This window comes from Protopterus annectens, chromosome 10.part0 (genome assembly GCF_019279795.1).
Source record: "Protopterus annectens isolate FY-2018-M chromosome 10.part0, PAN1.0, whole genome shotgun sequence".
Classification (NCBI taxonomy): domain Eukaryota; kingdom Metazoa; phylum Chordata; order Ceratodontiformes; family Protopteridae; genus Protopterus; species Protopterus annectens.
In genome coordinates, this window is record NC_056744.1 from 796,671,930 (window position 1) to 796,690,703 (window position 18,774).

The window sequence follows — 18,774 nt, forward strand, 5'->3', positions numbered from 1 at the left end:
CCTCATGACCCAGTCAGACTTTCCCAGTAAACAAATGCCAAATAAGTAAATAAATAAATAAATTATATCAACTTTGACAAGGTAATGAATGTGATTTCATAATTGTATCTACATGCTGTGGTCTGGCTCATGATTCAGTGTAGCTTGTAAAATCTTCCCAAAGTTCAAATGGTCCACACATTTGTCAAACTGTTCAATCCTAGTTTAGAATATTTTCTCATATTTACTAAAATAGGCATTAAGAATGTCCATTCCCAAGAAACCATCTTTGGATCCAGACATGTTGAAAATTATCTCCTATCTTTAAACCTCTTTTAACGGAAAGGTTATTGAGTCGGTAGTATATGCACAGGTTTATTCTTTCTTGACATCTGTAATGCCTTTGATCCTTGTCAGTCTGGTTTTAGTTTGAAATATAGTAATGAGACAGCCCTTATTTGGGCATGACCAGTGGTGCCTGATGACTTTAAAATGGGAAGTGGGCCCTGGAAGTAATTTAATATGGTGGGGCTACCTGGAATGGAGATGCACTATATTATGGTCAATGGCCATTACCTCTGATCAAAACAGATGGAGGTCAGTCACTTTCATCCAAAGACTGCCTCAGTCCCTACTCTTTCTAGCCACTTTATTGACTATATACACCTCAGATGTCTAACTGCAATCAACAGATCCAGTCTTAGATAAAGTGGAGCCCTAGACAAAGGAAGTCATGTCATCTCCTATTGTACTCTTGTCTCCCATGCACTTTCCCAGTGCCCTTCCTATTTTCTCCCCCTTTATGGCCCTGCATCGTCCAGATAGATTACTTCTTTCTTGTCTTTCACATTTTATCTTACTTTTTAACTTTTTCTTCAGTTGCGTTAACACACCAAAACTGTCCAAGACTCAACTGTAGAATGTGTGGAGTGAGGAACTGCATTAACCTGGGAGTATGGGGGCTGGGGCTATGAGGGCTGGGGGTATGGGGGCTGCAAGGACATCAGAAATCATAAAGTTCTAGATGCTTCTAGTTGCTTCATAAAGCAATTTTCTAATATTTTGATACAGTAATGGTACCAAAAAGAATCATGAGTAATAAAAGAAATTCAGTCTATTTTTTCTTTCAAGGAAAAATAAGTTGTGGTGCAGCTTAATGTTCAAACTTAACAAAAGAGTAGTTCCTAATAAAATGTTTGAAAGTATATAGTCATCCTATCTGAGGACAGTGTCTGCCTATTTATTCCTCTAAAAAAGATAATTACTTTCTGTGTACCCCTCTGGTGACAGATTGGGAAGAAAGTAAAAAAGCAAATGACTACAAGGATGTATTATATAGAAGAGAGTATGGTAGAAGAAAGCAAAGCACATGGAAAAAACCCACATAGAGAAAGGGAGTACATTCAGACTCTACACAGAAGGATTCACAGCCAATAACTCAACCCGAGAATAAAGTACACTGAATAATGTATACTATAGTCTACAAAATTTGAATAGTGAGCCTAAAAATTAACAGAAACATTTATGTAGAACAAATAATACAGCTTTACAAGACTAATGTGAGAAACTAGTACTCTTAACAATTAGCATTAAATAACAAGTGAAAAGTAGGTATTCTAAAAAAATGAAAATGTTGTAAAAGTCATAATTGCACAGTGACTCATTTCTGGTCATTTACAAACCTTTTCAACATGGCAAGGCCTAAGCAGAAATTATTAAGTGTTTCAGAACAAGCAGTACAGAGGCAATGCTATCTGATGTCTTCATTTGGTTTCTGTTAATTCTGTTTCAGAGAAGTAACATGTTTTGACTCCTGTTGTAGTTGTTTGAATTTTGTTGTAGTCAGTTCCATGGAACATTTAATCAGAAAGTATCTGGTAAAAAGTTTTCTCATCAATGAATAAGTACAGACAAAACAAAAAGAAACACTGACCAAGAACATTAGTTTCAAAGCAAACAGAAATTAAAAGGTTAAAAACTAATCTGAAGACCTGCAATTAAATCAATAATGTAATTCTAGTCTACCCAAAAAGGGTTTTTCTTCAGATCTCTGAGCTACTTTTCCTTTACAGTCAGATGCTGTGACACACAATGCCAAGGAACAAAGTGCTGATCTCTGTTTCCCACAGGAAATCACTGTTGGTATGACTTATGTGTGCTTGGAGTAATTATTTTGGTTTTGCAGATTTTTTTCTTCTTCATGTTTGTGAGGCATATAGTTAATACACATATATATATTTATAAAATAAACATACATCCATAAATACACAAGCTCAGGGGTTGTACGGCTTGATCTGCATATCAGTAGGGTAGAGGGGCTTGTTTCCCCTCCAAACAAAGCAGCTTACAGCTTACAGTTTGCTTTTTCACCCTTGCATGTTTCAGCTATTGGTATCTGGCTTTGTGTCATCTTAATATTTTTGGCATAAGGGATTTATTAAGAGAACCTACCAAAATGTTATTTTATAGCAGATTAGTTTGCATATATCACTGGACTACACACATAGACTTCTGAAACCTTTACACAAATGTGTTTTATGATGCAATGGATATCAAGAAGATTTATTCATCTGCATGTAAGATGCATATTCATTTTCCTTCTGTGTTTATAGTACTCATTAAAAGCCCAGTAATCATTTAAACACAAAATAATGTTCAGAAATGGAACATTCCAGAAATGACATAATATTCCTTAGAGGTTTGAATCTGAAAGAGTTTTACTTAGAAGAAAGTTTGTTTTAATTCCTTACAGAGAGATCATCAAAGCAAAATTCCAGGGAATAATTTCCCTCAGAATAATATTTGCCTTTACAAAGTGCATTTTATGGAGAAACACCAAACTGTGTGTTAACTACTTGTAACAAAGCTTCATGCATTACTCATTAGAGCTTTTCCTCTTCTATACCTTGTACTGAATTACTTAATTATTTGCTCAGAAAAAATATGTGGCTTAAGTGGCATAACCCAGTGGGGCACCATTGTGGAAGATGACCACCATTCCAAAAGACACTGCCAGATATCAGAAAGAATTTTGCTGGTTCTGAAAAATGTCACATCTATATTTTTACTAATGTAGACCACAGATAGCTTATTTCATATTTTGGTTTAGCTCCCTCAGTTGACCACTTGAAGAAAAATGAAAACAATTTAGAATCAGAGGTTCTCACACACTAATCTACACAGACAAACAAACAAACAAACATACAAAACAGTTTGTTCTTTTCCTCACAATATTTTCCTGGTATAGTGCTCTAAAGACATGTATTAGGTAGCATTTTCCATTGTTGTTTCCTTTAGAAGCATCAGTACTGGTAATTCACCAAAAATTTAAACATTTCCTGTGACATTATTAATAATCTATTACTGTTGATGTGATATCCTTGAGTGAAACATATCAAATTAATGAGGTTTGGAAACAAACCAATTTGTCCAGGGGCATCTTTAGAGGGGGGTTAGATATATATAGTAGAGGGAATTAGAGGGTGGGGGATGAAAGGGTTAAATGGGAATGCGGGATGATTGGGAGGAAATGAGGTAAAGGCGGGGGGGCTTAAGGAGTTTATGCAAGTGCAACTGGGTAAGGAATCACAATTTGATGTGAATTTACTAGGTAAGTTTATGTCCCAGATGACCTAGGTAACTTGGTGGACTGGTAGGCCTGGAATAAGTGAGGTGTGGCATAATGCAGGTCTTAGTATGACCCTTCAGGGCAGTTGGTTATTATTCTCTTTCTTTCTCCTCATGTAGATTTAGCTTTTTGGGGGGGGTTCTGTGTTACTGCTATCTGTTTTTTTTTTCTTTTCCTGCGGGAACGGCTTTTTAATTTGTGAGGAATGATAGGGCTGTGCCTTAGGCTCCTGGATGATTCAGTTTTAAAAAAATAAATAAATAAAATAAATAAATAAACAAATAAATAATACTGAGGAAGGAGAAAGGGTGAAAAAGAGATGATCATGACAGGACTGCTGTTTTGGGTGGTTTTATCAGTAATGGTGCAGTTCACAGCTGTCAGGGTGGCTTCCCAGCTGGGGATGTGGTTAGAAGGAATAAGAAGCTTCTTTGGTTTACCATTTGAATTTCAGATTGCAGTTAATTTTCAGTAAGCTAGAGTTGAAGGGAGAACTCGGTTAAAACACACCAGCAATTTCTCTTTCCTTTACAACTTCTTGTGCTCAACAGTTTTGTAGTACAGTGCCAAGAGTAGGAATGGAGCACTGCAATTCATATGAATGACATCATAGGGACTAGGGGTAAACCGGAGTTTCTACTGCGGTTGTGCCTCGCAGTAAACAGTACAACATGGTAGCTATAATTTTAATTCTGTTAAAGTGTCTGGACCCTAGTTTCATATGGTTGCAGCTGCTTTGAATCACTTATTTAATGCTTCTGGTGGTATTTCTGAGTTTTTCAAGATGGTGGTTGGGTCTTGGTGATGCAGTTCTAATTTGGGGAGGTGTGTTCGATCTCATGTTGTCATCTGATTATGTTGCCTGTGGTATTTCCATGGCTTTGCATTATGAAGTGAAGTTGTTACCAAGTCTGCAACAGTTTACATTGCTTAGAGGTGGTAATTTCTCCTATGGAGGTAGGAGAAGTTGGACAATATTTGATTTTCTTCAGAACTGTAGGTTGTGCTAAGGAATGAGGTCTTGATCTGTTCTGAACAAAGCTCCATTCCCTATAGACTGCCCTTGTGTGTGTTTTTTTTACTTAGCTGCACAAGTCCTGTTGTTTGCCAAGTTTCTCAGTTTATTTTGGTTGTGTTGGGCATTGTATTCACATGGGAGCTTTCATTGGGGGCTTGTGGTTGGTTGCTGTGTTTGATTTTTTTTTTTTTTTAATGTTGTTAATGCGGAGTTTTCCCCCCGAACCTCCACTGAAAATGGGCTCCCTGAGTCCAGTGGACCTCCCCAGTCATCAAACTGGAAATAAATAAATAAATAAATAAATTGTTATAGTCTGGAAGAGACAAGGTGAGGCATGGTGGTGGGTTGTTTCTTGTATCTCTGAATTATTTCGCTTTTGCAGAATGCCAGATTTTTGCTCATATTTTTTAATCTGTTCTCATAACATTTGTGTTTTCTGGAAATCAGTGAATCAGTGGGATGATCGGAGGACTGATGGCACTAAATGGTTTACATTTGAGTTATTTGATAGTTTGAGAGGTATGATGTGACCACTCTTCAGTTGATGTCTGGGGCCCATGAGTAACGGCCTCTCTCTAATCATATGTGGAGTGGCTCTAAACAGTATGGGGGTTTCCCTTGACAAGTATTTGAGTTTCAAATTCATATTCTTCAGAAAATGCACATTAGCACAAGACTTGTACTTCTGGCCATTTCTAAGTTTCTGTGAGTAATATTTGGATGACTTACAGATATCCCTGGATTTTTTTGCAGGTTGTGGAGCACAGTGCTGAGTGGGTCATGCACATTCCTGTAAGGTGGGGGAGGGGGCGTTATAGGTGATGTTGCATTTGGGCCAGTTCTTTGTCAATATTTGTATATATTTAATAGTAAAAAAAAATAAACAGATGAGGGTGAAAGGGGAGAAAGCAAATTTGCCTTTTGAAAATGAATCAGAAGTGCATGCGTGAATATTACGAGCATGGTGTTCAGCTATCCAGTTTGTCGCCTGGTAATCTTGCATTAATAATTTTGTGATTTTGGCATCTCATATTGGATAAAGTCACTAAATAATGACAGTCATTTGAGTTTCAGAGTTCCTATTCTTGAGGTCCAGATCGGACCCTATGTTTTTAAAAGTGGTGGTTTTGGCTTATCATTGAGTATCTTCTTCTTCTTTTGGCTTTTCCTGGTTAGGGGTTGCCACAGCGGATCACCTGTCTGCTCATGATTGGCAGTGGAGTTTTATGGTGTTGAGTTGCCAGCCCAGCGCCCAGCCTTACACAGAAGGCACACACATGCACACACTCACACCTAGGGCCAATTTAGAGTGTCCAATCCACCTACAGCATGTCTTTGGGATGTGGGAGGAAACCGGAGCACCTGGAGGAAACCCACGTGACCACAGGGAGGACATGCAGACTCTGCACAGAAGGCACTCCAGCTGACAATCGAACCAGAGAACCTCTTGCTGTGAGTCGGCAATGCTAACCGCTGCACCACCGTGGCTTCCCCTGGCTTATCATTGAGTATAAAAGTCATTAAACAATGACAGGCATTTGCTTTTCAGACTCCTCATTCTTCAGGTCCAGGTCAGACACTGTGTTTTAATGTGAGGAACTTAATAATTTTAGCATAGTGTTTTGTCATCCATTTCTTTCCCTGCCTTGCAGGTTGGTATGGATTTGGGTACTGTCTGGTGGTACTAGTGGCTGATAGTGTGGTGGCCGACAGCTTTAAAACATGGGTACGTCACCTTTCATTTTTTTGTAGCTTGCTGCTCCTGTTAAATAAATGGTATTCTAGTAGGAGGGGGTTCTGCTTTGCTGTAATAGGAGTGATAGGCAAAAAAAAGAAAGAAAAAGGGTGTGTGTGTGAATGGTTGTGTGCTTTAAGGTAGGGTGTGTGGTTTTCAGTGTCCATACCCCTCGATGGTACTCGGGTTTCGTTGAATTGCCATATTTTGGTCCATGTGTCATAAGACTGGGGTTTTGGCAAATTAGTGGCTAATCATTTAAGACTGAAGTCAGCAAGTAATAACAATAATTGTAGGATACTTGTGTTACACTATTACCTCCTTGTAGGGGATTGTTTTTCATCCTCTGTCTAAAACATCTGGCATAAGGGTTTATTTTGCCAGAGGTAGGTTGGCATCATGGTTAAGATATTTGCCTTACAGACACATGGTTCAGGATTTGAGTCTAACACAGCTAAATTGGTTAGGCTTACAATGTCCCACAAGGGCAATTAGCTCAGTACTAATTTATAAATCTATGCCCAGGTTTCCTGTAACTGCAGTATTTGAAACCTTTATTACACTACTTTATTTGGGGGGGGGGGGGGTTGATGGGACCTGTGACTCCCCTTTTGTTTTGGGCTTTGGTACTGCTTTTATTTATATCTTTTTTCACAGTTTTTGCTCTAAGAAGTTGAGAGGTATGGTTCATGGGCACTTTTAGGGTCATAGGTGTTGTCCAGAAGTGGCAGAATGGACAGAATTCTACTTATCATTTTAGGTCCATTCTTCAAACTCTGCAGGGTTATCTATGTGGAGTCCACAGACCTGATAGCTAGTTTAATACTGAGGGTAAAGGATGGGCTGAGTGATAATTAGCAATGAAGCTGCCAAGGTGCACTCTCTTCGGGATGAAGGTTGTGGGCCAGTGTAATGGCTGTGCAGTTGATGAACAGGATAGGACAGGACCCTGTCAGTAGTTAATGAGTGAATAAGAAGTTGGTTATGTGTGTGCTAAGAGTTTACACTTTTCCTTTCTTTTGCAGGTGGGAAGTGCAGCATGGTCATCAGTCAGTGACCTGAAGGAAGCGGGCTCGAAAGATTATGGGGGCTGTTCAGTGTATGTCCTGGTTGCTAAAGTGGTGAGTAATGAGGTCATGATGAGAAAGTGCAGAGTGTGCAAAACTCAGTGGCCTAAAATAAGTGGATTTGAAAGGTAATGTATTCTGCTGGGGTGGAATTCTGTTTTTTGTAGTTGCAAACAATAAGGGTGCAGGTCCACTTACTTTATTTGTACTCATTATGGCACACTGGAGTTGGTGCAGTTGGGGTAGTGTAGGGGCAGGTGAGAAGGAGGTATGTTGGGAGCAGGGTAAAGCAGGGTTGGAGATTGTTTATGGGGAGTCTGGGGTTCCCACTGGTGGGGTGGAGTCAAAATAATCACAGGATTATAGGAAGTTACTAGGCTAATGGCTCTATGGTTTTTACAACCTATCAAGTTCAACCCTTATTTCTATGTGCAGCCCCTGTTGCCCTTGTCCAAGACGGACATGGGTGGAACTCCTGGGATGAATTTATGGTTACCCATCCAGTTGATCAAATTGTGTTTGAATAGGGCCATTAAGGTGTTCTGTTTGACATGAAGGGGAGTTTGTTCCAAAGGAGGGTATCTTCTGGGGGACAAATCTGTTCTTCAAGCAGGTTCTACTAATGTCACATACCAGGTTATGGTCTTTGGAGTAAGTACCATGTGTACCATTTGACTTGTACATTGGGATGATAGGAGGTGGTTCAGTATATGTATGACTGTTAAGAATAGGTAGGGTTTGATGGAGCATTCTAGGCATGCAGGTGTTTTGGGGATATGGGAGGAACTGTGTGCCTCTTTGGGTATGCAGAAGTTAGAAGGCTTATGCAAGGCATTGTTTTGGGATTCCTTGTGTATGTAGGCTATGTTTTAATTCTGTATCACATGCAAAGGTTAACACATGGGAAGTAAGCTTTAAAGGGAAGGTTAAGGACAAGCAGCAGATTAAGGCTGTTAAGCTTCTTGGGTTTCTGGAGTTGCATGTCGGCCAGTTTACCTGCATCGTTTTGGGGGAGGATTTATAAGGTGGTGTACTGCTTTACCATTGTGGTGCCTTTCAGAGGGATGGCCTTTTAGCAGATGGTTAGGGTTGTTCATGGGGATTTGCATTTCTTACAAATATGACAGGAGGTGTTAGGGTGGGGGGCATAATATGGGGGTTGTTTTGTGGGTTGTTGGGTAAAGCATTGCCAGATTTGTTACCTTTGGGTTACAGCTGCCCCTGGGAAGGAATTTGATGGTAAATATTTAATTATTTGTAGGTCTTGGGAACAAGATTCAGTTGGTTAAGGAGGATTTAGCTGACAGTAATATAGTTGCACGGATGACAAGGTGATGTGAACTTACTAAATCTTGGCCAGGGATTCATTGGTTTGCAGGGTTGGGGTAGGGCATTGCTACATGGTTAAATTTAGGTTGCAGGACTTTGGGGCTCCTGTTATAAGGTAGGCTTATGGTAGAGCATTGCCATAGTGGTTACATTTGTTGTGCAGTTGCTTGTGGGAAGGATTTTGGTGGGAAAGATTTGATTATTTCTCTGGCTTGGGAACAAGGTAAGGCAGTTCAGTTGGTCAAGGAGGAGTTAGCTGTGAGTAGTATAGTTACACGGGTGACAAGGGTATGTGAATTTAATCCTGGTCGGTGGTTCATTGGTTTGAAGGGTTGGGGTAGGCTTGATAGTGTAAAGATTGACAGACATTGGCTATAGACAAGATAGCTTGTGTTGCAAGGGTTGGAATTGGTAATGGAGGTTTTATTGGACTGCAGTTCATGTGTCATTTTCTTTTATGGATGTATTGAATGTAGTCAGAGGATGGTTTGTTGGTCATCAAATGCAATGATGTCATTAAATGTTTTCTTGTTTATATCGTGAGTTGGTGTGATGGTGGGATTGCTATTATATTGATTAGAAAGGAAATTTAATTTTGGACATTATTACATATATTGAGCAGTAAAACAGGGTGTCAGTTAGGCATGATGGTGTGCAATTGTTCTTGCGAGGTTTCGCGTGGCATGGGTTTAGTGTTTTGGGGGTACATTTGGCAGATAATGACCTGGGAATCATTGTGAGGCTACTACTGGTAGTTAGCTAAGTGATGATTTAGCTAACATACAGATGATATGCTAGCTTATGAGGTTATGGCTTGTTACTTTAGCACTGGAGGGGGATCAGTGGTTTGAGCTCAGCTGTTTAGGCAACTGGCTACTTTGGCTATGTAGGTGATAGGGGATTCGGAGGTGATGACACGGACACAGCGTGGTTAGAGAGGATGAAGTACACCAAATGATCTGCTTAATGCCTTTTAATGAGCTGTTAGGTTGTTAGAACTTTGCTAGGAGAGAAGGTGAGCAGCCTGATCAGGCTGGTGGGCGGAGAAGAGAGGCAGGCTTGTCCTCTTCTGTTCCCCCTCTGGTGTTGAATGTTTATTTCAATGAGTTGGGAAAGGAAAGTGAGCAGTTGGATGCTGCTTGACAAATAAAATAAGTGAGCGGAGGTATGGATGCTGCTTATTTGGCTGGATGTGTAATTCAATAAATAGTAAATGAAGTGAGTGCTGGGACGTTGCTTCATAAGTAAAGTAAGCGAATGGAGGTATGGATGCTGCTTACTGGGTCAGGATGAGCAAGGTCATGCTGTCCTGGTTAACATTACATGGATGTTTATGCTGTGATTAATATCAACTGTACTATGTTTCAGTTGTAATTAACAAATATTGGTTAACAAAGTTATGTTTATGGAAGTTTAATAAAGGTCATCAAACGTCATTCACTGTGATGTGTGTATTGAAGGGGACTGGAACAAATTAATCTGTAATGCCAGTGCAAGTTTTGACATTTCTGCATCTTCACAGTGATAAGAACAGCTTTTGGCCCCTTAAAGCCCTCTAACTAAACATGAGTGGATAGTACATACCCTACAAATATGGTATATACTTTTGAGGATCTATTAGTCCTGACTTCTGAGAGCTAGCAATATGCTTATATTCTTACATAATTACATCTATGGATACTGACATAGCTGGCTACCAAAGGTGTCAGACTGTGTAATTTTTCTAGGGAAGGAACACAGTTGGCAGCTTTCAAATACAACAAAGCCACAGTATGTGCTATACATTTACTTAACTATGTGCAGATGACTACTGCTGCTTTAAAGGTTAGAATGCATCCTAAAATATGTCTAAAATATAATGTAGAAAATATTTACCACTAACTATTTCTGATAGTGACTTTGTATTGCTAACAGACACTTACATGAGAAACAATTATGTGGTTCACATAAGACTCATATACATAAAATAAAACATTTATAGACCATAAGAATGTAATTAAAATACTTTAACATAATATGTGCAAATCTACTGCATGTTACCCCCTTTATCCAGATAGAAATTATTCTTCCATCTATGTTTCATAAATGATAAAGATGGTATGAACTAAAGGTTGCTATAAAGAGTTTTGTTTTGATGCACCATTCAGTTTGTAGATCTCTTCACCTGATTAAATAGCTGACGTTTTGCTTAAATTAGTGTAGAAATCTGTCAGTTTAATCATTTTATTCTGAAATACAGAATGCATACAATCCACTTTACAAAATAAAATAATATAAAAATGAAATTAAAATAAAAATTTGCTGTAATTATCTATATTCATCAATGTTTATGCTGAACTTTCTTGTTTAGTTTAAAAAGGGCAAAACAGAGATTTGCACTTAGAAATTACAGAATATTATAGAAGTTTAGTTCACAGTTAGTACAGAAACTACCAGTTTAGTAAAGTTAGACTATAGTCTGGAAGCAATCAGCATGCATATACATAGATCACATATCAACATTAAAAACATTCAAGAAATTAGTGCAAAACCAAAAAGCCAGCAGGTCTTTAGTAGGCAAAGTTGTTAGTGTGCTACATAACTTTGCAGCAATGGCATGTCTTTTGCTTTTTCATACCTGATAAGGAAGGGTCCTCAGAAACTTCTCTAGTTAATTGCTCATCTGGCGTGTCTTTGGAAAATGAGCTATTTATGGTGGACTTTTGTGTTTTAACAGCTGTGGACATTTTGTAAGGTGAGATGTTATTCATATTTAAATTGATTCTGGCTTCTGAAGAGTAATATCCAGTGCTTAACTGTGATGGTGGTTGACACGTTTGATTACACGGGCTTTCAGAACTGTAAAAGCATGTATGATTAACGTCGTCATCCTCATCATCAGCAATAACGACCAGCTCGGCACGAATTGCTCCTTCAAATGTTGAGGCCGGTGTGATTTCTTCTTCATCATCAACATGCTGGTACCCCATGAATATCATTGTAACAGGCTCATCACTTTTAATATTTGATGGCATTTCTTGAACAATATTATACTTAACATCTTCTTCAAATGCTGAAGTTGATCTCCCATTGGAATAAATTGAATCTACGAAGACATTACCCGAATAGTTTTCATTTGCATCCTGGTGTGGAATTTGAGTGATAACCAGTTTATTTTGATCAACCTGAGGTTCAGATGATTTACTCGAAATATCTTGGAGATGTCTGTTGCTAGGGAGCCTGCGTTTCATCATTGGAGGCCTTTGGAAATGAGACATTTTTGCTGGTGATGTTGGAGGATTAAAATCACCATCTTCATCATGTTGTATTGTTTTTCTTTCTTTATAAGGCTCAGCACTGATTGACCTGTTCACATTAGGATTTGTCTTGGTACTTTCTTTATGGTGTTCCTGATTTGTAGGACTTGACAGCTGTCTAAATGGCATCTGGTGTGCAGTAGGCTTTTTCTGGGAAGAGTATCCTGACTCATGGTGCTTTAAAGGAGATTTATGTTTGCTTTCTGTAGCCTTCCTTAAAAGGTCCTCAACCTGAAAAGGGCTGAGCTGTTCTACACCGTTTGCCAGTGTACCTCCATCAGAACATACAGCAAATATTGATTTCCTGCCATCATCAAAAACTTTGATCCCTCTTTCTTTGAAATTTCTATGTGTAACAGGGGCAGTTGACAGAATAGTGCTTTCGCCAGTTAACAGATCTTTCTCCACGTTGATTTCCATGGCTATCAAAGCTGTGGAAAGAAATGTGCAGACATGCACACATAAGAATTTGATAGCCACTATGCTTCAAAGAAAGCATTAATAATTCTCTATTACAGTTGCTCTGTATTCCATTAATACTATTATTTGTCATATTTTATTTTATTTTGCTTTAATAAATACAGCTTCACTGTAATCTTCTGTTGACATGTTCACTTTAGTGAAATAAATATTATGTAGCGCTTTACTTACTTTCTAGACCCAGTTATCACTTTAAATAGTTATATATAGTTTTCCAAGTTGCATACCTTTTTTGTTTTCTTCATAATCTTTCTTTGATTTTGATCCTTCACCCTTTTCCAGAGGAGTTCGTACATAGTATGGTGGAAGATCTTGGATTTTTGAGTATGTATATTCAATGGATTCTGCAAAATACCAATGTTGGCCCATGTATAATTTTTTGCTTATTTAAAAATATGTATACTTGAAATAGCTAGGTAAGCATTGTTTCTTACCTTCATCTGCTTCAGCCTTCACAGCCTGTGTGTGAAAACAGTCAAAAATGAGCATATTTATATGATGTAAATTGAAAAATGAACCTGCAGCATTAAATGTATTTGAAAGTAGTACAAAACAGGTTATTTAGGTCACACACCTATTTAGCTATTACTATATTTAGTTGAATAACCATTTTAAAGTAAAACAAGTATTGATTATTGAATGTATATAGATCTTTTGCTCTTTTTCATTTATAGATCATGTAACTCATACCTCTCAACCTATTAGAGCAAGAAATCTGGACAAAGCCATAAATAATGGGAAGGCAAACTTAAAAAGGGACTATTTTTAAATATTGCTCTTACAAACTTATAAGGTAGATACAAGTACACGTTTTGCATTAGCATTATTTTTTTGAAGGGTATGAAGTCTGAAACTGAAATGTATGTCATTATTTTCTGACTTCAACCCTCAATGATTTACCAATGATTTGCCAGGAAACCACAATTTTATGAGACATAGACCAAATATATGATACAAAAATCTGGACATTCTGCAAAAATCTGTACAGTTGAGAGGTATGATTTTTTTGCTCAGATAAATAAATGCTGACATGCATAGCACACAAATTGAATCCATGTATATTCTGCATGATCTAATTACAATAACACTCAGTATCATATATTTTACTAGCAGTAGAAAATATGATAAAATAATTCATATCCTTATGATCCTTGCAATATTTGTATTCATTGACTAAAAGGACTATTGGAATGAAGCAGGCCTATTAAGGCATTTCCCACTAGACAGCTTGCTTCATATATTTTTTTGCAAAACAAGGTGCATTTTTGTGTAGCTGAGTCACTGTCTGGAAATGAGTCATTTTGTAAACCTAGCCATCACTCTACAAATGCAGGTTATTGTTATGTTGTTGAATTTTAAAGAGTATTGTTATCGTAGTTGCTGACTTAATCAGCTCTTACTTTCAGAGGAAGTATTTCCTCAGTTAATCATGACATTTAGTATCTTATTTTCCATAGTGCTTTTTGTCAGTATATTTTTCCAGCAGTAATTGAAGCTAGCATTCAGCCAACATTGTCGTGACATTAGTTGCAAGCTACATTAACCTTACACCCAGACATTTAAATGTAACTTCATCTTGAGCCATCATTACATATTCTTACTGCCTGCAACAGTTAGTACCTGGCTGGTCTCTTCTAAAGCTCTGAGCACACCTTTGAAGGTTTCAGCCTACATTCCTGTTTACCACTTTAGCCTCACCAGTTACTGGTATAAGTTCAATGTATTTCTTTATTAAGTGCCCATCTTTCGTTTTAATAGTATTCTTAATGTTTATTTTTTCATCTTGCAGTCTTTTGCATTTAACATTCCTGGATCTGACAATACTAATGGCTTTTGTTATTGTAAAGACACAAACACCACCAGAAGATTTCCACATGCAGTCTGTAATTTATTAGGCACACAACTTTGTCAAAAGGTCAAATTAGCCATCAGAAGCAGGGTATTAAAATGACAGCACATGTATTTATCAAAACACATTTTGAAAACTGCGGCATGTGAGCAGGCAGAAGAAGAGGACTATAGCTCAGTGATTTTCAGACAGAATTCCCTGTTGAACTTTGTGGCTGTCTAGGCTGCTGTAAACCCAGGGTGCTTTTTTGCCATTTCTTTCTTTGTTTTTTCTAATGAAAATAAATAAACAAATAAATAAATCTACCCATCTATACATATATTCATAAACAAATAAAACCTGGCCATTCAGTTTGCATAGTTTTCTGCGGTGTGCTATCACACTACAGAGTAGAAAGACCACATTTGAGACAGAAAAAGTGGCTAGGCACCGTGGACAGTAGCAGCAGTAGGATGAATGAGAGCCTGAGTTAAATATTTTATAATTTTTTTTTAAACTGCACTAGCAAACAGATATATTGAGTGGAGGACCTATCTGCAGGGCAGAATAAATACCTGCCAATGGCCCCTAATTTCACCCTTTGAACTGTCTCTGATTTCATTGGGTTTTGCTACTATTTCTTCACATGTTTGTCCTGTCCCTTCTGGTAAATAACTATGGAGTGTACTCAGTCAATAATAATAGACAGTACTAGTAGCCATTTGAAATGTCAGCACCTAAAAGAGCGATGCATGACTGAAAATCTAGAGTTAAATATAGTCAGTCCAATATTGCCATTTATTAGAATATTCCCTTTTCTCTAAAGTATAGTGATTACAGAGACGATATAGCTGGATAGATAGATATGGAAATATGTATAGATATACAGATATATATATATATATATATATATATATATATATATATATATATATATATATATATATATATGGGTTCATGTCAGTACATCGACAGTTGAAAGCACCGAAAGTCACGACTTCGAAACGAAAGCATTGACCGTTGAATACATCGACAATACGGTCACGTAAAGTAAAGTCACAAAAACAAGTGCTAACATGGGTCCTGCAAGGGGGAAGTAAAGGATATGATATGATACTGTATCCATACTAAACTCCATAATATCATATCCTTTACTTCCCCCTTGCAGGACCCATGTTAGCACTTGTTTTTGTGACTTTACTTTACTTTACTTTACGTGACCATATTGTCGATGTTTTCAAAGTAGTGACTTTTGGTGCTTTCAACTGTCGATGTACTGACATGAACCCATATATATATATATATATATATATATATATATATATATATATATAGCATGCTATACTATACTATATGTATACTATATATATATATATATATATATATATGACTGGATGTAGGTCCATTTTCAGCGGAGGCCCGGGGAGAAAAGCTCCACAGTTAAAATAAACAGACAGTAGTTACATTGGATTACATAGCGATTAACAATTTACATAGCAATTACTTACAACATATTTACAGATGAAGAACATAGTACATCAGTAGACAACTAGAATCTTTATCTGTGAAGTACATAACAGATATTAACAAATGTTACAATAAGAAGTTCCTGCTGTATAATAAGTACTAGACTTATCAGCATCTGAGCTTGCTATAATCAAGGTAGTTAGTGGAGTGGAAAGAAAGGTAATGGTTGGATGGGGTGGGTGATATTAGAGTGGGAGTTGCAAGGGCATAGCCAGCATGCTTTTAGGTGTGCTTTTAGTAAAGTTTTGAAGTGGGTTCATGATGGTATGGAGGTAATTGTGGGTGGGAGGGAGTTCCATAATTTGGCTATGGTGCAAGAGAATAGGGCTTCACCAGCAGAGTTATTGGCTTTAGTGATCTGCAAGTGATTTTTGTTGCTGGGTCTTAGTGGTCTGGTGGTGCGATAGGGTTGGAGTAGATTCTGGGGAGATGGGACATTTAGTGGATGGTTTACTAATTTGTGGGTGAGTGAGAGTTGATGCCATTGAAGGAGGTGAGGGAGTTCAAGCCAGCCCAGTTCAGCAAGTGAGAGACAGTGGTGACTATGGTAGGATGCCCCTGTGCTGAATTTGGCGATTTTGTTGTAGCAGGTCTCTAGCTTGTTTAGATCACATTGCCTTAGGTTGGTATATATTGGAGAGGCATAAAGTAGGGTGTTGATAAGGTGGGAATTTGCTATTGAAATCTTTGCTGCTTTGGAGAGAAGTTGCTTATTTCTGTAGAACGCTCCTAGTTTTTTGTGGACTTTTTTATGGTCATGGATATGTGAATGTCAAATTTTAGTTTATTGTCTATTTCCACTCCTAGTAATTTAGTGTGTTCAGTTGGGTATATAGTGGTGTTGTCTTTTGCTGTGATGTTAAAGTGAGAGTTGTTTTGAGTATGCTTGGTGGGTTGGAAGATGAGTAGTTTAGTTTTGTATTCTCAGCACTTATTTCAACTTATTTATTTATAAGCAATTCTTATATATAGTATAAGTTTGGGGTGTGGAGAGCTTGCCCCTACAAAAAAAAAAAAAAAAAAAAAAGACAAAAGAAGTTTGAAGGAAACGAACAAAGTTTGATATTTTCTCTTTTCCTACACTTTCATTCTTTTTCTTCTGTATTTTTACACAGAGTGTTTTGAGTGCTGAGAATACAATAGGCAGCCATGCCAGACATTAGAGTTTCGTCACGCTTATTGCAAAGAAGATGCATGTTGATGTCTTTGACTTTTGCGCCTTTCTCCACCCTCCTTTATTAGGTTGAGCACTACGAATGTCCCTGAGTTTGTGTCATATTTTTGATTTATTCATCAGAAAACTTGCAGTTTTCTAGGTAATCATAGAGGGCTTCAGTGACTAAACAGTGGCACACATTTAGGTTTCAATGAATGCTACACAAACCTGTTTATTCCATCACCTCTCCAAGTATGTAAGAGCAATATTTAAAATATATCCTTGATCCCGGATCCCTGTTCCCACAATATAGCTTGATTCTTTCACTAAGAAGTTGAGACATATTTTTTTTTTTAAATAAGAATGGGACATTGAGCAAATTAGTTATAACTGGTGGGGCTGTCAGGAGAAAAATTGCTAACTGCTGTTTGCTCATTGTTCTGTTTTTGTAGGATTACAGTGCTTTGTATAAAGCCACTTAGTATACTTTAGTGTGTGGAACAAAAAGTTTAATTTATTACCTGACTATTATTTTTGTTGCAAGGTGCACAAAGAAGTGACTATACTTGCTGGGTGGGAGAGGGAACTGTGCGTGGATGAAAACAACGGAACTTCTTGTTCTTTGCTCATTTCATACAGACAGTGAGCCTATGTGCTTTAAGATGTAATTATTTGTTATTGCAATATTTATTTATTTTTTACCACAATCTGACATCTGAAGTGTGCACCGTAAAGTGGATGTAATTGAAATGCACAGAGGCCATCTTTGGATGTAATTGACTTACCCCGATGTTGCTTTATCACTGTAAAATTGTATTCACTGGTCTGGTAGTGCCAAACAATGTATTTGCTAAAATCAGTATACAGTGAGTATTGCGATGGCAAACGTGTGTGTGTTGTGTTTGTGTGTTAGATGTTTGTTTGGGAGGATGCAGTGTATTTAAGAGTAATAAAATAGCCACTTATTTCACTTTCCACCACAAGCATCAGCACTGCATATGATAAATGATTATCTTTCATGATCCTGCAGAAATAGGATAATAATGAACATAACTAATCACTGTATAGTAATTCAGTGAGTATCTAACACTTCATAGCTTTGGGTGAATTCTTGGCTGTGCTTTCCTCTATGAGGAGTCTGCATGCCCTGCAAGTGTCTGTGTTGGTTTATTAATGTATTCTGGTTTGCTCCAACACCCCAAAGTTGTGATGTAGTCAAATTCGCGTTCCTCCTATTTGTTTGTAGGTAAGCATGCTGTGTGTGTGTGTGTGTGTGTGTGTGTGTGTGTGTGTGTGTGTGTGTGTGTGTGTGTGTGTGTGTGTGTGTGCATTTATGCATGCAAAGGACAGTGTGCAGCAGAGGCACCATGCAACCTGTCACCTAGGGCACCATTTCACCTAAGGCTGGCCCTGCTGGCAGGGGTTACTCCACAAATGTTATCTGTCAGTGGGAGAAGAATTACCGGTATGTATTTCCTCACTATATCTGCAGATTCAGGAGCTGTGTAAAAGTTATCAATCAAACGTTTCCTATTAATGGCAGAATGTATACAGTGATTTAGTAACTTTGATAAATGGTGTTTGGAAAGTTAAATCAATTTAAAATTCAAATTAAATTAGAAAAGCAAATGCAATGGCAACACAGTGTATGTATATATTTTATATATATATATATATATATATATATATATATATATATATATATATGTGCAGAAGCCACTTGAAATATAT

General features: G+C 37.6%; 1 protein-coding gene across 3 annotated transcripts in view; it reads right to left on the reverse strand.

Annotated features, from left to right (window-relative positions):
* The window catches only part of PALMD (palmdelphin), a 648,769-nt gene that overhangs the window by 53,609 nt on the left and 576,386 nt on the right, over positions 1 to 18,774 (reverse strand). For all 3 annotated transcript variants that reach the window (XM_044085619.1, XM_044085620.1, XM_044085618.1), the window contains 3 exons: positions 12,967 to 12,991; positions 12,760 to 12,876; positions 11,374 to 12,483 (listed from right to left, as the gene is read on the reverse strand). In XM_044085619.1, the coding sequence (XP_043941554.1) occupies positions 11,374 to 12,483; positions 12,760 to 12,876; positions 12,967 to 12,991 (1,252 nt within the window). The remainder of the gene's footprint in view (positions 1 to 11,373; positions 12,484 to 12,759; positions 12,877 to 12,966; positions 12,992 to 18,774) is intronic.